The sequence below is a fragment of the Boleophthalmus pectinirostris genome, unplaced genomic scaffold, assembly GCF_026225935.1.
Source record: "Boleophthalmus pectinirostris isolate CB_2022bp ecotype Guang Dong unplaced genomic scaffold, ASM2622593v1 HiC_scaffold_8, whole genome shotgun sequence".
Classification (NCBI taxonomy): domain Eukaryota; kingdom Metazoa; phylum Chordata; class Actinopteri; order Gobiiformes; family Gobiidae; genus Boleophthalmus; species Boleophthalmus pectinirostris.
The window spans coordinates 11,626,424-11,654,163 of NW_026571515.1; the positions used below are offsets into that span (position 1 = coordinate 11,626,424).

At 40.0% G+C, this 27,740-nt stretch overlaps 1 protein-coding gene across 2 annotated transcripts in view; it reads left to right on the plus strand.

The window, feature by feature from the left end:
• Positions 1–21,659: 21,659 nt before the first annotated feature.
• The window catches only part of oprl1 (opiate receptor-like 1), a 187,641-nt gene continuing 181,560 nt past the window's right edge, over positions 21,660–27,740 (plus strand). For both annotated transcript variants that reach the window (XM_020928430.2, XM_055166402.1), the window contains exon 1: positions 21,660–21,868. In XM_020928430.2, the coding sequence (XP_020784089.1) occupies positions 21,660–21,868 (209 nt within the window). The remainder of the gene's footprint in view (positions 21,869–27,740) is intronic.

Here is a 27,740-nt window from a genome sequence, read left to right on the forward strand (position 1 = left end):
GGATACTACTTCATTTATAACCAGGATACTACATTAATAACTGGGATACTTCATTTATAACCAGGATACTACATTAATAACTGGATACTTCATTTATAACCAGGATACTACATTAATAACCATGATACTTCATTTATAACCAGGATACTACATTAATAACTGGGATACTTCATTTATAACCAGGATACTACATTAATAACTGGGATACTTCATTTATAACCAGGATACTACATTAATAACCATGATACTTCATTTATAACCAGGATACTACATTAATAACTGGGATACTTCATTTATAACCAGGATACTACATTAATAACCATGATACTTCATTTATAACCAGGATACTACATTAATAACGGGGATACTTCATTTATAACCAGGATACTACATTAATAACTGGGATACTTCATTTATAACCAGGATACTACATTAATAACTGGGATACTTCATTTATAACCAGGATACTACATTAATAACTGGGATACTTCATTTATAACCAGGATACTACATTAATAACTGGGATACTTCATTTATAACCAGGATACTACATTAATAACTGGGATACTTCATTTATAACCAGGATACTACATTAATAACTGGGGATACTTCATTTTATAACCAGGATACTACATTAATAACTGGGATACTTCATTTATAACCAGGATACTACATTAATAACTGGGATACTTCATTTATAACCAGGATACTACATTAATAACTGGGATACTTCATTTATAACCAGGATACTACATTAATAACTGGGATACTTCATTTATAACCAGGATACTACATTAATAACTGGGATACTTCATTTATAACCAGGATACTACATTAATAACCATGATACTTCATTTATAACCAGGATACTACATTAATAACCATGATACTTCATTTATAACCAGGGATACTACATTAATAACTGGGATACTTCATTTATAACCAGGATACTACATTAATAACTGGGATACTTCATTTATAACCAGGATACTACATTAATAACTGGGATACTTCATTTATAACCAGGATACTACATTAATAACTGGGATACTTCATTTATAACCAGGATACTACATTAATAACTGGGATACTTCATTTATAACCAGGATACTACATTAATAACCATGATACTTCATTTATAACCAGAATACTACATTAATAACTGGGATACTACTTCATTTAATAACCAGGATACTACATTAATAACCGGGATACTTCATTTATAACCAGGATACTACATTAATAACCATGATACTTCATTTATAAACCAGGATACTACATTAATAACTGGTATGACTCAAAGTTCTCAGAGTAACATCATGGACCATCACAATATATTGAATTACAAGTGTCTTTGCTTAAATGAAGAGTTATGGTGCAGCAATAGCTAAAAAAAAGACAGAGGGAACTACATAGACCATGATCCTTTGCTCCATTTCAGTGCAGACTACAAGAAGAAATAACAGTTCTAATCACTTTTAAGTCTTTGGATTAAAGGTTGTATGGAGGATTTTTTTAAGGGAAGAGAAATACAGCGACAGTCCTTGTGTGCATTCAGGATTACTGTTGAAGTGACCTGTCTAGAAGTAATTCAGCGACCGATGCGTCAGTTTTTAGATCCTTCGTCTGCTTCGGTCGTGCCATCGCTGGACGAGATCTCCAAGAATCACCTCAGTTTGGCTTTGCTCCTTTTCCCCTTCTCTTCTTCTTTCAGCGACCTCAAAAACGGACTTTCTTTTGCGGCGAACCGGTCGTGGATTCTCGTCCGCCGTCGCGACAAACTTTGTGCGAAATGCGAGGAAGCGACAGTTCGAAAAAGCCTCTAAGAACCGCTGTGTAAACCACGTAATCCCCGCGCTCCGATGAGTCAGTTATACTAGGGAGTTTGATTGACAACCCAACAGCCAATAGAAAATGAGGGAGCCTCGTTTTCTATTGGCTGATGTTTATCTGGCCTCAACACGTCCACAGTTGATAGATTTTCGTTCTTTTTTTTTTTGGTCATCATAATTACAAAGCTGCTGTGTCTCTGTAATGGTATTTTAATCTTTCACTGACAGTTTGAAACAAAAAAAAAAAATCCTCCATACAACCTTTAAGTCTTGTCAAGGCATTTCAAAAGGAAAAAGTTTAATATTAACAGTTTTAGCTGTTTAGCTTCTACAAAATATCGCAATAAATATCGTAAAGTTGAATATGAACAGTTTTAACTGTTTAGCCTCTACAAAATATCGCAATAAATATCGTACCGTGAGAAGTACATCGTGAAAATATCGAGATTTGAATATTGTTACATCCCTAATCGTGAACTTCCCCCACCAAATCATGAGCTTTCCCACGATATCGCAATAAATATCGTACCGTGACGTTCATACCGTGGCGATATTGTACTGGATATCGTTAAACCCCTACGTAGTGTCCGTGAAGTCGCTCTCAGTTTCAAAAACGTTGGTGACTCCTGCTCTATTCAAACCCTCCTTAGCTGTAAGATTTTGTCCAATGCTCCGCCCACAAGCCTACATCAGTCATGCTCCTAACAGTTTATTTAACTAGTCAGACTTGTTCTTTAAAAAAATTGGTTATTCTTTAAAGAAGCTGTATTTTACTTCTTTGGGGTATTAACTGCGAACACATAAATATATTTAGATCACCGTGTTACCTTTTATTGTTTTGAAAGTGCTGTCTTCGCCTAAAACAACATATTAATTTTTTTTTATCAGTTTCACTCCCATTCCCTTTGCTCTCCATGCTAAGTTACTCCCCTTCAGAACGCTATGACGACACAATCAGCGTGCCACCCGTAAATGAAACTACTGCGCGTCGCATCAGGTTTGTCAAGTTGTACAGTTTTGTAGCTTTTTTTTTGTGTATTTATGGAGAATTTATGGAGAGAGATCGCTGGATTATTGAAACATGCATGGATGACATTTAAAACCTCTTAGGGCATGTTTTTGATGAGGGAACAACGGTATAACATGGTAGAAAGCAAAAATAAATAAATAAAATTGGTTAAAAGTATGTATCTCAAGTACCATTCTTCTGTAATATTGATAGCGCTTTATTTCTGGAATTCTTCTCGTGCGCTGTGATTGAGGCGAAAGAGCATTTTGTTGATTAGCCCGTGCGCTTCAGCTGCTCCTGATTTCACGATTGAGTCACATCCTGATACGCGCTCTCGTATTCCTTTGTCATCTCTCTGCGCCGTGCTTCTGATTATCAGGATTTTAAGTGGATTTTGTATTCGGCTGCTGTGTGAATGGTAGAATCCTCAGCAATCCTGGACATTTTCTCATATCTGTCTGCAGGAAGGAGCGAACTACAATAAAAATCAAGAGCGTAGGTTTGCATCGGGACGGTGGGGACATGTCACAATCAATATTTGGGGAAGACAAAATAGTCCCTACCAATATTTGCCATTTTATTTTAATGAACAGAAATATGAATTTATTCTGATATTATTCCAAACTCAGTAGTATTAATTGAACACGTTTTAGTTCACATTTTGTTTGTTAGATGTTCTGAGATGTATTCAGTGATACGACGACAGGGTTACACCTGCCGCTATTTCATTGGCTGCAACAGAGTGATGTCATTAGTGGAGCCAGGAGCCTAAACTGGGGAATCATAATCAGGATCATAGACCGTATATATATGAGTGGACATAGTTAACGCTCTAGCCGCCGCATGCCAAATAGGAATTGCTCCAGGAGACTCTTCAGGCTCCTTCTGACTCTGGCTCCATATGGCTAACATTATGAGCTTGTCGCCACTTGTCGCCCCTCTCTCTGTAACGGCTGCTGTGAGCCTCATCATTTTGGTCTTAAAATGTTCGTATTAACCCGCTGTACATGGTCCGTCAAAAAATAACATAACATTGAGCCTGGTCCAGATTCGGTCCTGTAACCATGAGCATCACAAGCCTCAACTTTAACTTCTTAGGTTCTTTTTAAAGACAATGCAGTAAAGTGTATTTACCTTGTTGACATTGTTTCGGCTGCTAGCTGCAAGCCATCTTCAGAACTGTCACCGGTGTTGGTGGTGAGCGACCTGCCAGGTCCATCAGGCTGACCACGCCTACAGGAAGCAACAACAGCTGATCTACGACGCGTCACCACCAACACCGGTGACAGTTCTGAAATGGCTTGCAGCTAGCAGCCGAAACATGTCAACAAGATAAATACACTTTACTGCATTGTCTTTAAAAAGAACCTAAGAAGTTAAAGTATACAAGAAGACAAAATGAACATCATTGGCGCATCACAAGCCTCATTTGAGCACTGCTGAACACTACGGGTGACGTCACACTGGCTGAGTCTACTTCTTTTATACAGACTATGGGCAGGACAGGGCGAGCACCTGAAGATGTCGGCTTGAGCAGCGTGAGCGGAGATGCTGCACCAAACTTTTAAAACAACTTTTCAACAGGAACTTACTTGACTTCATCTTCAATTAAACTTGTCTTATGATGAGTCACTGCGGAAAAAGAGCGACTGTCATCACAACTGAGCTTCCCAAACGGAACCCGACTCGTGCGCTGTACAGCCGGACTCTACTGACAATATTCCATGGAAAAATGTTTAGATATTACCTCACAAATATCTCATCACTAACAAGCAAAGGGAAATCTGCTACAAACGTCTACATTGCTGTTGTCCACTAAAGAATCATGTTAGAAGGGCAATGGACATACATTTTACATTTTGCAAACTGAAAAATGAAACCACCTCTCACTTATTTTGGACCTGCCCAGACTCTGTGTTTTTGGAAAGATTTAATAAAACATATGGGATGGGGGGTTTCTTTCACACCTCTGGGCCCAACCTGGTTATGTAAGGCACGTGTTTTCAGAGTCTTTTGAGGACACGCCCTCGCCGTACTGTCTTTGGATTGGTTCATTCTATGCAAATGTTTTTTTTTTTTTGTTTTTGTTTTTTCTGGCTCTTTACTATTGAGCAATGAGTTTATATTTTGTACATTGTAAGAAGCAATACTGGGCCTCATTGTACCTAAGGCCTTCTTACAAACAAACAAAACTTTTTCTTAACTGAATATGTTCTTCTGGGAGAACAAATCCTACGAACAGTCAGGAGCGCTCGCAAGGACAAAAATTCTACAGTTTTAGAAATTCAGATTCCTCCGTGATTGTAAGTTATGTATTTTCTATAAAGATATTATTTTGTGATCCAATAACATTTCTGAGGTGTTTTGTAGAGCATGTGTCTGTTGGGTCTAACAGACTTTCTCCAGGCTGCAGTGAGCGTCAGTCTGTCCCAGCCCCAGTGCCTCCGTTTGGGCGTCTGTCACAGCCCTGCGCCTGGTCTGCGCTGGACTCAAAAGCATTTTTAAAGAAAAGATTAATGAATGAGGCCCGTTCATCTTAAAGCAGATCTATCATGTAAAATAAATGGACTTTTCAGAGCTTTTAACATGTTCTAGTTGATTTTCCACATCATTTACTCACTTGGAGTTGTATTTGGAGTGATTCATGCATGTTTGAACAATCTTTAATCGCTTATTTTTAAGACACCATCGATTTTTGTTTTCACCGCCACCACTAGTAGCTCTCAGATTTTATTTTCTCAATCGGTGATACACGTATGATATGGTACAAATGAAAAAAAAAATAAATAAATCACCAAAAACTAGATAATCTAATCTCCAGCCACCCATCGGAGGTGCCAACAGCAGCAGCGTTTTGTTGTCTAACATGGGAGTCAGTGCACTTGTTTCTTCTATTAAGCCATTTTTCGTCTGAGTTCCTCTCCCAAACTAAAAACACCGTAGTCCACATTGTGATGTCTTGTGGTAATACCACATACTATAATAAAGTAGTGCTCCACTGTGTTTTTGAACTCCACACAATTTCACTAGAATCATTTGGAAAATTTCAGCCCTGGAATTGCTCATCTCTGTTGAGCTAAAGGTAAAAATGTAGCTGTCAATCTGAAAACTACCGCTTCATGACATCACAAAGTGGAACAGAGCATTTTGAGCTTTAGAGATGTAACCAGATTAAGGCCCCATCCCCACTAGTATGTATTTGAGTTGTTTTTGTTGCGGATGCAGTGTTTGTCCACACTAATCCGATGGAAAACAGCTCCAGAGACGGAACGATCTGGTGCCGCCAGCTCCAACAAATTCATCTGAGTATAGATCTGATCCAGCACTGTGTGGAAGCCTGAAAACATTGATACTCTGACGTATGAGCTCTAGTTGCCGTCCTTATTGGATCACGTCACTGTGACTTGCACCTTCCTGATTCGCTGGGTTCATGACATCGGTCATGTGGCACTATTACGGAAAACAATTCAAACAAACCAGAGACAAACGGGAAACAGCGTAGCTAGAACTATTTGCACAAAATAGACTCACCATTAGCGGAACACCCCTCTGTCACAGAAAGAACACTCATATTCCACTGGGTCGTGTCCTTTTTAAGTCCGACAGAAGCTGAACCGCATCAGGGAACAAGGAGTGAGCTGTTTTTTGAGCGCTTAGTTTATGCAAATTAGCCATGTGGTTTTAAGTTTTGTTTCTGTAAAACGTAACAAATATGAGCAAAGCTGTGTGGATAGAGAAGGTTTGCGGACACAGAAACGACCTGTCTGGACACAAATGTTTTCCGATATGGTGATTCGTTTCAGTGTAAATGTAAGATAATAATAAAGGGTTACTCAATAATGTAAGAATGAAACAAAACAGAACTCTGAGTATGTTTTTGATGAGGTAGCAACATTATAACATGACTTATATGAGTCAATTTTGTGTAATGAAGTTAACACAAACATAAATAAAATAAAAAATTATTCTAATTTCCTCTTGTCTGATCTACGCTAAGAATACATTTCTTGAGAACAGCGTCGTCCAGCGCTATGCTCCCGCTGCACTGTCACCTTCTCTATCACAGGAGCTCTCGTCGATAAGATAAACGTGGCCAGCTAAAAGCCCACACTTGAGAAGCTGGTAGCGTTTGTGAAGTGGGTTCTATCACCTCATGACATCCACTGTGCCAAACACTCCAACACACGAGCTCGAGTGAAAAGAAGCAGCCTCCGTGTGTGTATGGATGTACTAAAGAATGTTTGTGTTCAGGGGTCTTCTGGGTAACTTCTGGCAGCGGTGGAAGAAGTACTTTTGCTCATTCAAGGGGCTGTAGCGGCTGTACGAGGCCTGTATACCATGGTAGCTGCGGAGCACTGAATGCAAAGTAAAAACTAAGAAGCTGGAGCCAGTATGATTTTTGCAATGGTTTAATGCAGTGTTTCCCAAACTTTATTTCTGGGGACCCAAATTTTAAAAGTCACAAACCTTTGCATCCCAAGTCAATAGACATTATCCATAAATCACAAAATAAAGGTAAATTATGAGGATATTTTATTGTTGACTGAGTGATCGTGTCTCTGAACAATTAGTATTACTCAAGTTTTAAACAATGAAAAACAGTAATTGAAGCAGCAATAAAAGGATCCATAAGTCGCCTATTTGGACATTAAATGTTGCTGATTTCTTTTTGTTTTCAACATTCAATTGAACCAGCAGTATGGGAACAAAATACTCAATAAAACAATTACAAAAAGATTAGAAATTATACTAAACATTTCTTAACATTTCTAATGAGATAGGTGGACCTGTCAGCGTTTCTGTGGTCCGTTCCAGTCCAGGCTGCAGGAGGAAAGTGCAGCAGCAGATCAGGCACATAGGCAGAACTGTATATTGCAGATCTACAAGGCGCCCCCCCCCCCCAAAAAAAAAAAAAATCTCTTGCGACCCACCTGAGGGCCGCGAGGGAAAGAATAGTTTAATGAATGGGCAACTGGCGTACTATAAATCACAGCGGCAACGGACAAATGCAGACACAGAGAGCAGGAATATTGTGAAGATGAATACTGTCCTGTTAACGTAAAATCCGAAATAAAAGCGGTCAACAACCATCCCGACCAACCAACGTTTCTCACCCTCCCTGGCCCAGGTGAGTCTGCGCCCTTTAACACTTCCACGCCCATGCCCACACCCTCCTATAGGGGCATTCTGTTTTCCGGTTTTCACAGTATGGTGTTTCTTCTTTCTATCTTCGTGGAGCTCAAACCAGACCAAGAAATGACGCCTCTCACAGTCAGAATGTCTGTTTTTCTAGGTATTTTTGAGCTATAATCCCACCTGTAATTGAATAAATGTAAGGTAGAGCTGTTTAATGTCATACTGTGGAATATTCCAGGCAGAGCAATGACGTATCCGTAGAAACAAGCAGTTGATGGACAAGAAATACTCAAGTAAAAGTAAAAGTATTTTCAAATGACAAATACGTAAAGGGGCAATGAAAGAAGAGGAAGAGAAGGAGAAAAAAAAACAATAATTATAATTAATAATAAGAATAATCACTGTTCTTTTTTTGAACTCTTGCCCTTACCCTACTATTTTTTTTATCTATTTTATTACTTACCTACTGATACGCACACACACTTGCCCTCCCAAACAAGAAGAACAAAAGCCATTCTTATTGTCTCATCACCCTCTTCAAACATTGATGTATGCACAAAAATAAATACAATTAAATTAAAAAGTGCAGAGCAGCGGGCGTGTACCGGCGGTGTTGAAAATAGAAGTTGATTGGCGTCTCTAAAATTGCTCAAAAATGCACGAATCACTCCAAATAACTCCAACTTCGAGAGGGTAAATGAAAAGAGGAAACAACTATAACATGGCTAAAAGCTCTAAAAGGTTGATTTTGCATAATAGATCTGCTTTAAAAGGAACTTCACATAATAAAAAAACAAGACTTTTAGTGAAATCCTAAATGTAGCGTTAATGGTGTTGGAGTGAAAATTGTAGCTCTATACACAAAACCCAACTCCTGTTTTATCATTTCATTCACTTTTACAGTAGCCTCGTCATGCATACTGTAGTACTATAAACCCAAGACGCCTCCATAAACACGTAGTGAACGCTCCGGGCCTCCTCCTCTCATTCAGCCGGTCCTTCTCTGCTTTGGTGGCCCTGTGGAAATGGCAGTGGCCTTACAAGGACATGAGCCGGGGGCCGCGAGCTGCTAACTTTAACTGACAATTCATCACCGGCCCAAACACCAGCTCACTGTAGTGTCGGAGTCAGGCCTGCGAAGTTAAACAGTGACAATGAATGGACAAACAAAAGGATGTGTGCAGACCGGAGGAGGTGGAAGGAGAGATGGGGTGATGCACAGTGAGGAGGAGGTGGAGATGGAAGATGATTTTAGGCATGAATCACGTAAATACGTCGTTTATCGTAAGAGTGGGCGATAGGTCTGTAACCAGTGGTGGAGTGAGCAATTTGGGGGCCCTAGGTGAACTTGAGTGTGGAGCCCTTACTATAATGCACCATTTTTTTTTTTATATATTTATTGCCTGTTTTTCCCCATTGTTCTTAAGACATGCAAATCTCTATTTATTTGAATTATGGTGGATTGGAAACTTGACTTATTAGTGCGGTCACCCACTAGATAACCAGAACTGGAAGTAGTTTTATTTTTTTGCTACTACAATTTCATTTTTGTTTACATCCATTGCATCCATCCATTTTCTTCTGCTCATCTGGGGCCGGGTCGCGGGGGCAGCAGTCTAAGCAGGGACTCCCAGACTTCCTTCACCCCAGACATGTCCTCTAGCTCCTCCAGGGGGACCAGGTCAGCAGAGAGACATAGTTCCTCCAGTGTGTCCTGGGTCTTTCCCAGAAAAAGCACCCAACACCTCAATTGACTCCTCTTGAAGTGGAGGAGCAGCGGCTCTACTCCAAGCTCCTCCCGTGTGACTGAGATCCTCACCCTATCTCTAAGGGAGCACCCAGCCACCTTGCAGAGGAAACGCATTTCAACCGCTTGTATCTGCAATCTCGTCCTTTCGGCCATTACCCAGAGCTCATGACCACAGGTGAGGTGAGGAATGTAGATTGATGGTAAATTTACCTTTCGGCTCAGCTCCCACTTCACCACAATGGTCCAATACAGTGACTGCATCACTGCCGATGCTGCACTGATCCGCCTGTCAATCTCACGCTCCATCCTCCTCTCACTCATGAACAAGTCCCCGAGATACTTGAACTCTTCCACTTGAGGCAGGGACTCTCCACCCACCCGGAGAGGGCAAGACACCTTTTTCCAGTTGAGAACCATGGCCTCAAACTTGGAAGAGCTGATCCTCATCCCAGCTGCTTCACACTCAGCTGCAAACCACCCCAGTGCACACTGCAGGTCCTGGTTTAATGGAGCCATCAGGAAAACATTATCTGCAAATAGCAGGTCCCCAAACTGGACCCCTTCCATTAGATATGATGATGATGATGATTATTATTATTATTTTTTATTTTTTTATTTTTTATTTATGATTCTTGTTAAAAAGTAAAATATTCTCATTTAATGTCATACTGAGAAAAAATCTAATCGCTCTGAGGCTTCGGCCATTAGTGGCACTGAGGGGCAATTGTTTGGGGGCCCTAGGCAGCCGCCTACTTTTGCCTAATGGTAGCACCACCTGTAATCATAACAGATTTTACTGGACGATTAATTGACCAAGAATTTATTGCAATAAACGATAATATTGACATTTTGAGACCATTTTCAACTAATATAATGACAATGGAATACAAATGCAAATACACCCTTTCAAAGATCAATAAACTTGACTTTCTAAAGAACATTTAACACAAGAACTGCAAGACAACTAAAAACAATAGACCTAAATAAAACAGACTCGTTCACATACGAATAGCCTAATGTAGTGTGGCTGACAGCGAGGACTTGAATAAACCACAAATAAAATTACCCTTAAACGTTCTTTTAGTCATTGACTTACATTGAAATATTGTGGCTCTTCTCTCTGTGGCTGCTGCTGTGAGCCTCGCCATTTTGGTCTTGAAGTGTTCGTATTAACCCTCAACACAGGATCCTATTTGGTTATTGTGCCCATCAGAAAATCAAATCATATTCATAATACAGAGCCTGGATCCTCACTTCGTCTACTTTCTGTACAGGGATTTCTGCGCATGTCTCCTGCAGAAAGGGCCGCTGTCCTGTCTGGTATCATGTCGGTGTCTTGTGGGATTTCAGTGGATTTCGAGTTCTGTTCGAGTTTTGTCGATGGGTATGGATTTAAGTCGGCTGCTGGGGTTTGAGCCATTTCTTCTCATCGTTTACGAGCTCGCTGTATTTGACACGTGATCGCTGAGACTTGTCCCACTCACTCGTGTTGATTTGGCACCTTGACGTGTTTTGTCACACAGCGATGAACTGTTTTGGTGCTCTGACGGTGTTGTGACTTCTTGTTAACCTCACTCAGGCTGGCCAGAAAAGTTATCGAGCTCGTTAAAAGTTACCGTATGATAAATTAAGTTATTGTTTACCATTACAGGCCTAGTGGGCGATGGATATTGGTTGCATTCTTACAAAGAGCTGTTGAAAAGACGGTCTCTTTTAGATGTATCTATACGACTGAAGCTAATGTGAGAACTTATTTAACTACGAACTAATCACAGAGAGAAATGATCAAGGTTAGAAGATTTGTTTAAAATGGTTCAGACGGAGAGTGGGAGTGCGCTCTTTGAAATGATGCAGACTCTAAATAAAACGTCGCACTACAATAATAAGCGGCTAATTAAAAAACAATTAATAATATGGCAAATATGATTTTTGTGCACAAAGCCACGTCTGATGTTGCCTTCTCTGCTTCTGAGCTGATTCTTGTGGTGAATCACTGTTAATCAATATAATAATCCTTTTTTTTTAAAATGTCAAAGAAAAAGATGAGCTATGATCTTTCAGAAAATGAGATCCTGTTCCAAATATTCGTGTGATTTTTAGTTGCAAAGCGCGGGTACACACAGCGCTGGGCAATTAGGCAAATTAATTCGATTAATTTGTGTTTTTTATAATCGACATTTTGAAAAATTGCTAAATCATAAAAACAGGGATTATGAAACAAATTTTCTCCTGACCTTCTTATTTAAAAAACAGCGTTATTGTGCAAGTAATAGGGATGTAACAATAACCGAAATATCGTGATACCTAGGTGTGTAACGATATCCAAGTCTCACGATACGATATTGTCACGGTATGAACCTCAAGGTACGATATTTATTGTGATATCGTAGGAAAGCTCACGATATGGTGGGGAGGCTCTTGATTAGGGATGTAACAATATCCACATCTCTTACGATATTTACGCAATATTTTCAAGCTATATAAGCTAGTGCTGCACCATAATTCTTAATTTAAGCAAAGAGACTTGTAATTTGGTATATTGTGATGGTCCACAATATTATTTTGAGACTTTTGATGACACAAGATCACTAGGGATGTAACACTAACCGAAATATTGTGATATCGTATCGTCAAAGTTCTCACAATAATATCGTGGACCATCACAAAATATCGAATCACAAGTTCCTTTGCTTAAATGCATGGTTTATAGTAGCAACAGCTTATGAACATAGGAAACTACATATCCCATGATTCATTTCAGCGCAGACAGCATGAAGAGAAATGTTTTTTACTTGAATTCTTGGGATTATGACGGAAATAATTCACACCAAAATCTTGTCAAGGTATTTTAAAAGCAAAAAAGTGTCCTATCTACAATTATATCAACCTCTCCAAAATATCGCAATAAATGTCGCACCGTGAGATGCATATCGTGATAATATCATACCAAGAGTTTTTGATATTGTTTACATCCCTAGTAGGGTTGGGCGGTATCCAAATTTTGATACCGTTAAACCTTCTCAGGATTTTACCGGGGTATATGGTATTACTGTATTACCAAAACAGACCCGCACTGCTATAAGGTCTGTGCACATGACCTGCAGATTTATAATCTCTGAAAAGTTTCACATGAACCATCTCCAACAGGATACATGCACAGAACAGTAAAATTGTCCAGTATGTGCAAAAAAAAAAAAAAAAAAAAAGTTTCCGGCATATTGCCATAATGCCCAGCCCGAGGTACACAACTTTTTCATTGCGTTTGTGCAGTTCTGATTTTGGGTCAGCTCTGTTCCACCGTATGATGTCATTAAGTGGAAGTTTTCATGTTAACAGCTCCTTTTACCTCAGCAGAGATCGGCAATTCCAAGGCTTAAATTATCCAAATGATTCTAGTGAAGGTGCATGGAGTTTAAAAACACGGTGGAGCACTTCCTGTATTACCTGTTTTCAGTTTGAGAGAAGAACTACACAAGCCCTTTAATGATGACTAAAGCTGTAAAATACATTGTGCATTGTCATAAATAACAATCACTTAGAGACACAGTGTTTTACCTTTTCCTGGTAACACTGTAGTCAAGCTCGTCCCTCCTCTTTAAATTCTAATATCCGCTTGTATAATTTATCAAAAGACGATGTTAAAAAAAGGAGCAGAGCTAGAGCGGGCGAGGAGACAGATATTTATCACATTGTGCGGCCTGAAATTTGTTCACTAGATCTTTTAGGGACCTGCCGGCTTTATGAGGACACAATCATGACATTTTATTATTATTATTATTATTATTATTATTATTATTATTATTATTATTATTATAATAATAATAATAATAATAATAATAATGTATTTTTTATTAATTAATTTTATTTGTTTTGTTTTTTTAGTTCAGATATGGGTCAAAGGTCCTATACTATACTATACTTCATGTATGTGAGTGAAATGTATCTTGCCCCAGTACAGATATATTGCATAAGCAGCATTTGAGGTCAAAAATTGTTTGCCCTCACCATTTACTCACCTGAAGTTGTATTGTGTGTGTGTGTGTGTGTGTGTGTGTGTGTGTGTGCGTGTGTATATACAGTATGTGTGTGTGTGTGTGTATGTATGGTAAAAGGTCACATTATTATACAGCGCTTTTCCACCTTCAAGGCACTCAAAACACTTTACAACAAGGAACCACTCAGCCGTTCACTCACACATTCATACACATTTAGACACGAGGTGAGGTGGGTTAAGTGTCTTGCCCAAGGGCACAATGACACAATCATCTGTGGGTCAAACAATGATGAGAGTGGGATTCGAACTGCCAACCTTCGAATCATTAGACAAATGTTCCACCAACTGAGCTACTGTCGCCGTGTGTGTCTGTGCATATGTGTGTGTATGTGTGTGTATGTGTATGCGTGTGTGTGAGCATCTGTGTATGTGTGTGTACGTCTGTGCATACATGTGTGTGTCTGTGTGTGCATGTGTGTGTGCGTGTGTGTGAATGTGTGTGTGAGCATCTGTGCATGTATGTGTGTGTGTCCGTGGATGTATGTGTATGTGTCGGGGTGTGTGCGTGTGTGTCGGGGTGTGTGTGTGTTTGTGTATGTCCGTGTGTTTGTGCATGTATGTGTGTGTGTCTGGCTGTATATGTGTGTGTGTCTGTGCATGTGTGTGTGTGTCTGTGCATGGATGTGTGTGTGTCTGTGCATGTGTGTGTTTGTGCATGTATGTGTGTGTGTCTGTGCATGTGTGTGTTTGTGCATGGATGTGTGTGTGTCTGTGCATGTGTGTGTTTGTGCATGTATGTGTGTGTGTCTGGCTGTATATGTGTGTGTGTCTGTGCATGTGTGTGTGTGTGTCTGTGCATGTGTTTTTGTGTGTCTGTGCATGGATGTGTGTGTGTCTGTGCATGTGTGTGTGTGTGTGTGTGTATGTGTGTGTGTGTGTGAATGTGTGTGTACGTCTGTGCATGTATGTGTGTGTGTGTCTGTGGATGTATGTTTGTGTGTCTGGGTGTGTGTGTCGGGGTGTGTCTGTGTTTGTGTACGTCTGTGTGTTTGTGTGTCTGTGCGTGTGTGTGTGTTTGTGCATGTATGTTTGTGTGTCTGGCTGTATATGTGTGTGTGTCTGTGCATGTATGTGTGTGTGTGTGTGCATGTATGTGTGTGTGTGCATGTGTGTTTTTGTGTGTTTGTGCATGTATGTTAGTGTGTCTGGGTGTGTGTGTTTGCGTGTCTTTGCATGTATGTGTGTTTGTGTACATCTGTGTGTGTGCGTACATGTTTGCGTATAGGTGTGTGCGCGTGTGTGTGTCTGTGTGTGTACGTCTGCATGCGTGTATATGTGTGTGTGTGCTTGTGTACGTCTGTGTGTGTGTGTGTGTATATGTGTGTGTGTGCTTGTGTTCGTCTGTGTGTGTGTGTGTGTGTGTGTGTGTGTGCGTTGTACCAACCTGAGGGAGCACACACAGCAGCACTGCGGTACAGCTCTGATGAATATTCATCATTAATGTGAGAGAGGGAGAGAAAGAGAGAGGAAGAAAAGAGAGAGGAGAAGGAAGAGAGGGAGAAGAGAGAGAGGAGAAAGAGGAACAGAGATGGACGGGGAGAGAAAGGAGAGACAGAAAGTGGAGGAGACAGAGTGAGAGAAAGAAGGGAGAGAGAGCAGAGAGGGAAGAGGGAGAAAGAGGAATAAGAGAGAGAGGAGGAAGACAGAGAGGAGAAATGGAGAGAAACGTGGAGAGATGGATGGAGAGAGAAGAGAAAGAGGGGGGAAAGAGGGAGGGAAGAGGGAGAAAGATGAATTAGAGAGAGAGGAGCAGGGACAGAGGGAGAAGAGAGAGGTGGAGAGAAAGAGGAGCGAGAGGAAGAAGGGAGAGAGGGAGAATACAGAGAGGAGAGATGGACGGGGAGGGAAAAGAAAGACACGGAAAGAGGAGGAGACAGAGTGTGAGAAAGAGAGTGAAGGAAGGGAGAGCAGAGAGAAGGCGGAGAGAGATGAGTTAGAAAGAGAGGAGGAAAGCTGGAGGGGGAAAGAAAGGAGGGTGAGAGAGAGAGAGAAGGGACAGAAAGAGAAATAAGAGAGAAGAAGGGAGAGAGAAAGGAAGGAGAGAGTGAGAGGTGGGAGAAAGAGAGGTGGAGAGATCGAGGAGGCAAAGAGAGAAGGAGGAGAAAGAGAGGGGAGAGAGGGGAGAGAGACAGTGAGTTGAAAGGAAAGAGGGAGAGATGGAGAGAGCAGGAGAGGGAGAAGAGGAGGAACAGAGAGAACAGGAAGGAGAGAGGAGGCAGGGAAGGACACAGAGAGAGGAGACACTTGATGGAAGGCGATGGAGAAACAGAGAAGAGAGAGAGACAGAGAAGGAGAGAAAGTGGAGGGAGAGAAACAAAGAGAGGCAGAGGAGAAACAGAGAGAGGAGTGTGGGGATGAGAGGAGCCCTTTAAAGATGTAAACTCTGAAATCTGCACTGCGTATACACAGACATTTTGAATCATAATCTCAAACACAACTTATTACAAGAGTCTGATCACACACAGGGAAAAAAAAAAAAAATCTAGGTAAATTCAAATCACTTAAATTAAGAACATTTTGCTTTATTTGAGTCGATTCAACTTGACATGATAAAACTTTTTAAATTCAAGTCATCTTACCTTGACTAGATTTAGTTTTTTGCAGTGCAGAGCGACTGTCGCACATGAATTTACTTTTGCTTCAATGACAAAAATTTCAAGGTTTGTTTTTTTGAGAATACTTCTGTTCTGAAATTTATCTGCAAACAAATTTGAGAAACTGCAAAAGGTCACAGATCAAAAGATATGTGAAAAAGAATTTGAATTAGTTCATTTGAAAGTTACTCCTCACTTACCTTCTGCATTCTGAGCATCCGAATTATTCACCACGATGAGTTTAGAAGAGCTTTTCACAACCTGAATAGAGTTTTGCCATTGCGGTAAAGCTTAACAACTAGCATGCTAACAGCGCACAAGCATTAGTTGCTTCCTAGTTCGCAACAGATAAAAACAATTACCATATTTTTCTGACTATAAGTCGCTCCAGAGTTTAGGCTGCACGTTTTTGGGGGAAATTTATTTTATAAAATCAGAGACCAGGAACAGACATTTCATCTTGAAAGGCAAGTTATAATAAAAACAATAGAACAGAGAACAACAGACTGTTAACGTCACATATGAACAGTTCTTCAGGTAACTATAACTTAAACAACAGAACAGAACAAGTTTAGCAAACTCTCCATCTCACTCCAAATCACTAAATCCATTCAATTCTTCATCCTCGGTGTCACTTCTGAGCAACTCCGTGACCTCCGGAGGTAAACAGAGCGCTGCTTCCTCTTCTGTGTAGCTGTCGTCAGACTCAGCATCAATTCCAGATTGAATTATTCTGGCCTTTCTGAATCCCGACAGGATGGTTTCAGTGTCACTGAAGTCCAGGCTTTGTCGATCCATCCAGTGACTTCCAGGAAAGTTTCATGGTGCATCCTCCATGTTCCCAAGAAGCTGAGTTCTCCATCCCCGCTTTCCGTCAGTCCCTCACAAGTTTATCGGTCACTCCAAACTTTCTTTCTGCTGCTCAATTATCGTTTTTCAGCTGAATATTTCACTACTTGCAGCAAAACAGAGGCTCTTTCTGCAGGAGACATGCGCAGTAGAGCGAAGTGACAGTGGTACAGGAGTAATAGTAGCAGCAGACTCTGGCACACAAGCCTAGAGCCTCTTATGGCTGTCAGTGTGAAAATTTTAATATATAAATTAGCTGTAATTAATCCTCAATTGCTGAGAAAATCCTTCAATTTGAGGTATTTTCCATTATTACATTAACCATGAAAAAAAAAAGTGACTTATAAAGTCCAAAAAATACAGTAATAATGACACGCAGACAGCACACAGCAGTCTGATTTTCATGCAAAAAGAGGCACTAAGAGGCAAAAATAATTTTACTTTGTTATATAAAATAGGAGGTACTACCACTTAAAGTTCCTGTTGTATTGACAGCTCTTTAGGTCAAAATTTGTCCGTTTTAATGTTTGATTATCAGGGAGTGTGTGTTAACATGTTAGTTATTTTTAGATTTACCATAAGTTCTAAACTCCTCCACTTTGCTGTGTTGTGAAAAGCGCTTATAAACTCATCGTGGTAAATAATTACAATGCTCAGAATGCAAAAGTTAAAGGTTGTATGGAGGATTTTTTTTTAGTTTCAAATTGTCAGTGAAAGATTAAAATACCATTAGAGAGAGACGCAGCAGCTTTGTAATTATGATGACCAAAAAAAAAAGAACGAAAATCTATCAACTGTGGATGTGTTGAGGCCAGATAAACATCAGCCAATAGAAAACGAGGCTGCCTCATTTTCTATTGGCTGTTAGGTTGTCAATCAAACTCCCTAGTGTAACTGAGTCGTCGGAGCGCGGGGGATTACGTGGTTTACGCAGCTTTTCTTAGAGGCATTTTCGAACTGTCGCTTCCTCGCATTTCGCACAAACTTTGTGCGAAATGGCGATGGCGGACGAGAATCCACGACCGTTTCGCCGCAAAAGAAAGTCCGTTTTTGAGGTCGCTGAAAGAAGAAGAGAAGAGGAAAAGGAGCAAAGCCAAACTGAGGTGATTCTTGGAGATCTCGTCCAGCGATGGCGCGACCGAAGCAGACGAAGGGTCTAAAAACTGACGCGTCGGTCGCTGAATTACTTCTAGACAGGTCACTTCAACAGTAATTCTGGGACTGTCGCTGTATTTCTCTTCCCTTAAAAAAATCCTCTATACAACCTTTAAGTGAGGGAGTTCTGTTTTTCACATTTTAACACAGTAAAAATCAGATACTGCCCTTTTTTATTTCCTACCAAAACTTTTTAACACTGATTTCAAATTCTCTTTTAACTCTTACATCATTTTACCAATACGTTTACCCTCCTAACCACATCCCAATGCCATTTCTTATTGTGAATTTTGACAGCCTTGCCAAGTCTACAGCTTTTGATTTGAATTTTTGTTCCGTCTTGATTTTCTGGAGGCGTTTTGAACAAGCGCTGGAAGCTCCAGTCTGGCCCCAGGGTTCCCTTCTTTTAGCCCACAAAAAGCTCACTGGCAGCAGCTGTAATGAGTTCACAACCACACATGGAGTCTGCTGGTGTGGAGGTGGGTGGATGCAGACTACAATTTATGAGGTGGAGGTTTAAAGGTCCTATATTACACAAAATTGATTCTTGTGAGCTTTAAGTCACGAGCTACTGTTGTTAACTCATCGAAAACATGCCCAGAGTTGTGTTTTGTTTTCTGTTTGAGGGAAGAACTCAGCCTAAATATGCAGGATTTGTGTGTTAATGAAAAAAAAACCCACAACTTTAGGGATGTTTTTGGTAAGGAAACATTAGAAACAATTATAACAATGATCAGTGGTTTCAATAGGTGAGGCGCAACACACGCAAACAGAAAAAATAACAGTTTTTGCCTTGTGTGTGCTGCATGGGCCGTGCCTCTAAACCAGGACTAAAATCAGGACTAAACCAGAACTAAAATCAGGATTAAAACAGGCCTAAACCCTGACTAAACTAGGTCTAAACCAGGACTAAAATCAAGACTAAAACTAGACCTAAATCAAGACTAAATCTAGGTCTAAACTAGGTATAAACCAGCACTAATCCAGGACTAAACCAGAACTAAAATCAGGACTAAACAAGAACTAAAAGGACCTAAACCCTGACTAAACTAGGTCTAAACCAAGACTAAAATAAGGACTAAAACCAAGTCTAAACCAGGATTAAACAGGACAAAACCAGGACTAAACCAGGTGAAAACCAGGAATAAACCAGGACTAAAACCAAGATGAAAAGAACTAAACCAGGATTAAAATCAGGACTAAAACCAGGTCTAACCCATAACTAAACCAGGACTAAACCAGGAAGAAAATCAAGACTAAAATCAGGACTAAAACCAGGTCTAAACCAGGTCTAAACCAGGACTAAACCAAGTCTAAACCAGAACTAACACCAGGACTAATCCAGGACTAAACCATGGACAGTCTGGCGTAATAATAGATTTTCTTCGGGTGTTTTGTGGAGTGGGTAAGACCAGGATAACTATGACCATTGACATGCACTAGTCTAGCATCAGTGACCTCTGCAAATACAAGGACTGGATGGAATAATTAAAAAAGTGTCTCCACACGTCTCCAACACTCTGGCTCACTAGGAAATCAGGTCTTTTGTCCAAAATTCCGAACTGTCCCTTTAAATCTGTAATATTTTAACCTGTCATCCAGACTGTTAGATCTACTCCTGTAACTGAAAAAGCAATAACTGGACCCTCTCCAAAAAGTTACACAGTGCACCTTTAATCCCGTAACACCAGACTAAAATCAGCCCAACTCAAACTGAATCTGTCTGAATCATCTGGAGCGCAGACAAATGGATGGAGTGTGCGGTTTTGGCCTCTGTCTGATCTGCTCTCATTACCAGGACAAGTTAAGAACAGCGGAGCGGCAGAATTTCAAGTCTCGTCTGGATTATTTCTGGTGTTGCTGGTGTCTGCAGGGATCTTGTTGGGCTTTGACAGTTCCCATGTCAAAGCTGAAGCATATTTCGCTAAAAATTACATTTGGGGACTTGGCTAAAAAAGAAAAAGTCTTGGCGGAATTTCTATAAATGTCCTGTTCAGTTTGTTTTTATTTGTGGGTTTGGAGTACCAACTGGTCCTGAATCATCTGACTGAAAATAAACTGGTTTGAGATTTTTATTAATCTCTAACCCGTTTGTACTTGTCCAGGAGCTTTACAGTTCCTTTTTTACCAGATGGTCGACCAAAGGGAATAAAAAAATGACAAATTTCAAAGCCTCATGGTCGGCCGCACTTCGTCTTTTGAGGTTAAACGTAGCTTTCCGTGTTCTAGGTGGAGTTTAGATGTTCTGCTGCAGTGAGCCTCGTTAATTTGGTCTTAAATTGTTCTTATTAACCTGTTTTACTTGATCCTGGTGTTTTCATTTTGCTGAAACATTAATAACAGGCCAATCAGGGGCCTTCTTTCTCCCAGAACAGATAACAATTTTTTTGTTTTGTTTTTTTTGTTTTGTTTTTTCAGTTTTCGATTTTGTGTTTAAATGAATAATGGAAAAAAACGGATAGTGGACGTTTCCTGTTTCCGTGACTTAAACTGCGATGCTGGACTGAACCAGAACTAAACCAGGACTAAACAGGACTAAATCAAGCCTAAACTAGGCCTAAACCAGGATTGAACCAGGACTTTAACAGGATTAAACCATTCTCAGTCTCGATCTCAGTCCTGGTCTCAGTCTGGTCCTGGTCTGGTCCTGGTCTCAGTCCCAGTCTCAGTCCTGGACTGGTCCCAATCTCAGTCCCGGTCTCAGCCCCGGTTTCAGTCCCGGTCTCAGTCCGGTCTCAGTCCGGTCTGGTACCGGTCTGGTCCTGGTCTCAGTCCTGGACTGGTCCCGGTCTCAGTCCTGGACTGGTCCTGATCTCAGTCCCGATCTCAATCTCGGTCTCAGTCCTGGTCTCAGTCCCGGTCTCAGTCCCAGTCTCAGTCCTGGTTTAGTACTGTTTCAGTCCTGGTTTAGTCCTGGTTTAGACCTGTTTTAGTCCTGGTTCGTATATAGACAAAAAAAAAAAAAAGATCTCAGATATCAAAAAAAAAGATCCTGGTTCCAGATTAATCCCTATCCCTGTGTCCTCGATGAGCTTCATTTGACTGGAACTAAACAATAAATAAAATCCTCCAGCGCCTTTTAATGGGATCGAAGAATGGATCAAACAATGTAATAATGTCTTAATTTTATTTGTATCGTGATTTTAATATCGTTCTTATTCTGTAAAACTTTCTGAATCACATGTGAATGAACTGTGTCATACGAATAAACTCACCTCGCCAATAAAGTTTTGTTTTGTTTTTCCCCCAGGTAAACTGAGCCCCTCCCCTTCGACCAAACATGGACTTCTCGGACGACTTCCTGTTGACGGAGCTGAGCCACCTGCAGCTGTACAACGACTCGCTCTTCCACAGCAACCTGAGCAGCCCCTACAACGAGACGGACATGCTGCTGCCCACGAGCGTCAAGGTGACCATCGTGGTGGTCTACATGATCGTCTGCGTCATCGGCCTGGTCGGCAACTTCCTGGTTATGTACGTCATCATCAGGTAAGGACCACTCGGGACGCGGGTGGTGGGCGTGTGCAGAGAGATGACGCGAAAGGCTTTTGTTGTTGTCCTTTTGGTATTTGTTTTGTTGCATAGAAGCGGTTGATTTATTCTATTGTGCCACCTCTGAAAACAGTAATTTCATCTTTTTATGTTCAGTGTTTGACAGCATGTACTTGTTAAACCGCTTCTTGCGCATTCAGTTTCAAAAATACACTTAATTGTATCATCAAAACAGTGAAAATGTAGACTGCATTCTAAAAATATGAGTAGTTTTTTATTTAAAGTACATATATGACCCTGTTTGTGATCTGTGTTATAATGTTGTTTCCTCATCACAAACAGACCTGGAGTTGTATGAATGAAACAAAACGCAACTCTAGGTCTTCTTCTGATGACATGGTTTATCCCAGGGGTTCTTAACCTTTTTGATACCCAATTTTTCCAATGCAGTTGCGCAGTGCCCTTTAAATATTAAATAATAACACTGTAACTTTATTTTTGTAGCTGAACATTGTCTTTTGTGAGTTTGTTTGTTTACCGTTAGGCCTACTGATTGAGCAAACGTGAACAGTTCTGGTCTGCATAAATGGACATGTCATACAACATCACAGCATAAACATTTAATTTTAATACTCTACAAAATAATGACAAATATATATAATGTTGTGTAGTGTATTGTAACATTGTAAAAAATTTTGATTCTGGACTAAAAAAGTTATTTAATGTGTCTGTAAAGTAAGCTAACAAGTGAAACGCTGTTAACGCAGTTTTTTGCAGCCCTCTAGGTGGCGCTTGAGGCCCAAGTTTGGGCCACTGCTTTATGGTTAAGAATCGTTGATTTAATCCTAACAGACCTAAGGGAAATTTTAATACATTTGTCCTCGCCTGGATTTTTTCTTAATTTTGCTATTAAAACTCCCCTTTTTACCTCCTAATGAAGTGATAAACATTCTTCTTATCCTTTCAGTATAACTTATTATTGCAGAATCTGCATGCTGTAGTTGTGTCATATGGCTGTATTAAAAGCGATCAGAGCAGAAATACGTTTCGCAGCTCATCCAAGCTGCCTCCTCAGTTCTGGTCAGAATGCTGGTGGACACTTCCTTATATCTGTCTGCAGGGAGACCCGGCTTTTTCTATTGTTACTTGACTTACTACACTCTTTGGCAAAGTTTGGGCCAATCAAAATGGATGGAGAGCACGAGTTTGGCGGAAAACAAAGTTCCTATTGGACACTCATTTTCTCTACGTCATCACACAGCGATAATGCTGGAAATATGCTTGGAAAGCCGCAAGTCTCTAGCCTGATTCATCAGCTGGTTTCACTTCGTTTCACTTCATAGAAACTGACCTCACAACGTTAGGATTCGTTCATTCGATGGTAGGCAGGTACTTTTTTATTTAACCAATCACTGCTATTTGGTCGTCACGTATGTAATGCGTCGCTAACGGGGCTAACTGGTTTATTAAGCTTTTCACAAATCCTGTAAGAAGAAGGACAATAACGTCTTTCCCCTTGATAAAATTCACCAAACATTCTCTTTGTTCCAGCTTCAAATCCTTGATCTCCGGAATCGTCAACAACACTGAATATATGGCTCTTCGCTGAGTGGTTGGTGCCCAAACTCGTACTTCCGGGGTTTTTGCGAACAATCTGTTGTATTTTGATCCCTAACCTAGTCACTGGAGAGAAATGAAATTGAGCGGAGGCACTAGGTGGCGCCGGCCTGGCTAACAAGTCTCAGCTTTCCAAAAACGTAAGTTTCTATCTTTTATGGTTGGAAAGTTATGTGCAGTTTTATGGAACGTATTCCCAGGTATCATATACGTTACCGTCAGTCTGGAAGAGTTAAAGCTCACAAGAGTCAATTTTGCGTAATATAGGACCTTTAATTAATAGGGGTGTAACAATAACTGAAATATCGTGATATCGTATCGTCAAAAGTCTCACAATAATATCGTGGGCCATCACAATATATCGAATACAAGTGCTTGTTTAAATTACTACTTTTGGTGATTCTAATGTCTTTCTTTGTGATTTTAATGTCTTTCTTATTCTGTAAAGTGCGTTGAATTACTTTGTGTACAAATTATGCAATACAAATAAACTTACCTTGCCTTGCCATGCTGCAGCAATAGCTAAAAATTAGAGAGAACTACATAGACCATGATCCTTTAGTGTTGTCAGTGCGGAGTACATGAAGAAATAACTTGTTAAGTACTTTTAAATCTTAATTCTTCGCTTTATAACAGTACCAAAGGCTGTTCAAGGCTTTTAAAAGGAAAAAAAGTAGCATATTCACAATTTTGTAAGCTTCCACAAAATATCGCAATAAATGTCGTACTGAGATGTATATCGTGAAAATATCGTATTGAGAGATTTTGATATTGTTACAGCTTTATTAATTAAGCAACAAAACTGTAGTCCTGCCTTCTCTTAGTGCTCTGAAATGTACAAAAGAAAGACAAAGAAGACATACTCTGCTTTTGTCTGCTGTTGTTATAATGATGATGATTTTTGTGGGTCACTATGTTGTGTTTTGGACACTTAAGATCTCAACTTTCATCCAAAACAATTAATAAGAGAGAAAAAACGTCACTGCAAACGTCATCACAAACGTCAGCCCCGACTGCTACAGATTAATTTTTTCATTCGTGCTAAAATGGCTGTGATGTGTATCTGAGATTAAGAAAATAAAACTGGAGAGTGGAGTGAGCACAGAGCAGTGGGCGTGTGCCGGTGGCGCTGAAAACGGGAGAAAGAAGATTACACAAACATGCATGAATCACCCCAAATACAACTTGAGGAGGGTAAATGAGAAGGGCAACAACTATGACGTGGTTAAAAGATCTGAAAACATTTCGCGTTACATTAACTGTAAAGAACACAGTTTGCTAAATGTATTTTTTGACCTTTTATCCATGTTATAGTTGTCCTCTCTTCATCTGGAGTTGTATTTTGTTTCAATTCTCTCTCTTTTCTGAGAACTCAGTCTGCATATTGGCCAGATTTGTTGGACTTAGACTTAGACAGACTTCATTGATCCACAAGGGAAATTACTTGGACCACAAATATCGTAATGTAAATACAGTATATCACCGCTATATACAAGAGAACATGAGGAAAAAGTGCAAAGATGATATTTGATTGACAGAAACAGGCTTATCTGTTATATAAGGGTGAGTTGTTGTACATTTGTGTAGAGGATTGTTGGGTCACAAGTAAATATCTGAACTTCTCCTGTGCAGTTTTAAATCCATAAACCATCACAGGACTAATTCTGTGGTCAAACTGTGTTCACGAGTGTAAGGCTCTATTAGAACAGCATTCATGAGGCATAAGAACTTCAATTGTTTAGTTACTTTTTAAATGTTTTTCTGTTGTTGACAGCTGAGGGAGCTCCAACACCAACATACATATTACAAATGCAGACTTTATTTTATTAAGAAAATGTGAAATACTAATCCTAAAGTAAACAAAAGCATGTTTAAAAAGGAAATAACACCACAAGAATGCACCATATGTGTTCTTTTAAAGTTCCTATATTATCGTATTTGTCCGACTTTAAGTAGCACTTTTTTTTATGATTTGGGTTGTCCTGCGATTTATACTCCAGTGTGTGAACATATATTACAATTTTTACACTGACAGCCGCGAGAGGCTCTAGTCTTGTCAGTATCTGCTGCTCCTGTACCACTGTCACTTCACCCTCTACTGCGCATGTCTCCTGCAGAAAGAGCCTCTGTTCTGTCTGTATCATGTCAGTCGATCGCACCAAAAATTAAAAAATTTAAACAAACTGAAAGATGACTGAGAAGACTGAACACAAATGCCCCCAAAAGACAATCATATTTTGCAGATTACAAGCTGCAAGTAGTTAAATATTCAGCTGAAAATGATGATCAAGCAGCAGAAAGAAAGTTTGGACTGAGCGAGAAACTTGTGACACTGGGAGGATGCACCATGAAAGTCACTGGATGGATCGACAAAGCCTGGACTTCAGTGACAATCGAAACCATCCTGTCGGGAATCAGAAAAAACGGAATAATTCTAACTGGAACTGATGCTGAGTCTGATGACAGCAACACAGAAGAGGAAGCGACGCTCCGTTTACCTCCGGAGGTCGTGGAGTTGCTCAGAAGTGACACTGAGGATGAAGAATGTTAATGGATTTAGTGATTTGGAGTGAGATGGAGAGTTTGGTAAACTTGTTCTGTTCTGTTGTTTATGTTATAGTTTATCTGAAGAACTGTTCATATGTAACAGTCTGTTGTTCACTGTTCTGTTATTATTACTATAACTTGGCTTTCGAGATGAAATGTCGGTTCCTGGTCTCTGATTTCATAAAATAAATTTCCCCCAAAAAGTGCGACTTATATATGCTTTTTACTTCTTCATTACACATTTTTTGGCTGGTGCGATTTATACTCCGGAGCGACTTATATTTGGAAAAATACGATACACAAAATTGACTAGCATTAAGCCATGTTATAATGCTGTTACTTCACCAAAAACGTACCGTGTTGTGTTTTGTTTCATTCACACATTTGAGTAAGACTTTATTATTAGTCAATCTACATCTACAAAGCTCAAAATGCTTTGTTCCATCTCGTGAGGTCATGCAGTGGTAGTTTTCAACAATATTATAACAGATCTTCAACATACCATTTTGGAGATATGCCAACAAAAGCTTCCATAACAGAGAAAATAACAGTATTTCTACGATATTGCTTTACTCCACTGCCATATTGCACTGTTAGCTTCATTCATGGCTACATAAAAAGCACATTACCAAACGCGCACAGATATAAAAGCGTAAAAGTATATCAAAGCTCGGTCGGATGGTCGGACTCTTGCCTCGTGGGCTCGAGAAGGTCACGCTGGGGTCATTCTTCTCGCTCTCTATGCTCCATCTCTATGAGAGGCGTAGGTGGACATTTCCGTGTGATGTTGTTGGAGGATTGTGCGTTCAGGCCCGTGGGCAAAGGGGTGGGATTTGTTGGAACATCAAGTTGAGTCGGTTATGTGAGGAAAAGCGGAAAAGATGCAGTGAGCACATTTGACCTCTCTGGACTATTCTTTAAAGCACTGGGCTGTAAAATGAAACAAAATGAAATGAAATAAAATTTAAAAAATTAACTATTTAATAGACGCATCAAGAAGGATTTTCCGAAAAATTTAGCATCAAACCGCCATGTTTGTTTTCCCAGTGAAATGCGTCTATTGACAAAGCCGATCTTTTCTAGTCTTTTGAACCATCTCAATTTTGTTTCTGATTCTGATATTGTCATATTTTAGTTTTAGGGATTCGGGCTCGTAATTGTGTGGTTGTTGGATCCTAACAGCGGAAAATGGCTCGAGAAATTTGTTTGCGAACTCCATAGATGCAAAAGGGAATCAGATCTGTGTGACTGCAAACCTCTGTTCAAACTGTTTCCCTTCCCAACGGAATTGAAAAATAGTGAAAGGCGAAGGCGATGGGCAGGATTGATCCACAGGAAGGGCAAAAAAGGAAACCGTTGACTGCCTAAGTCATCCCGAGCTACATTTTGTATGTGGAGTTCTGTAGTGCAGTTAAGGACAGCAAAATGACTCATGTTAAAGTACGAAAAGTTGACAGAAGAGAGTGCCGAGTTTTCAAAGAACAGTGGACGACCGATTACTTTTTCATTCAGTGTAAGGACCGTGCAGTTTGTCTGATATGTAACAAAACTTTAATCATAATATTTTCGTGTCTATTTCTGTGTAACTATAGCCAGTAGCTAAAGGTCAAATGTTTTTCTCTGTCTAGATGTTATTGCCTTGTCTAGAATGTTTCACAATGGAGGTGACCCCGTTTGTAGTTAAAATGCTGGTTTCTCTAGGTGT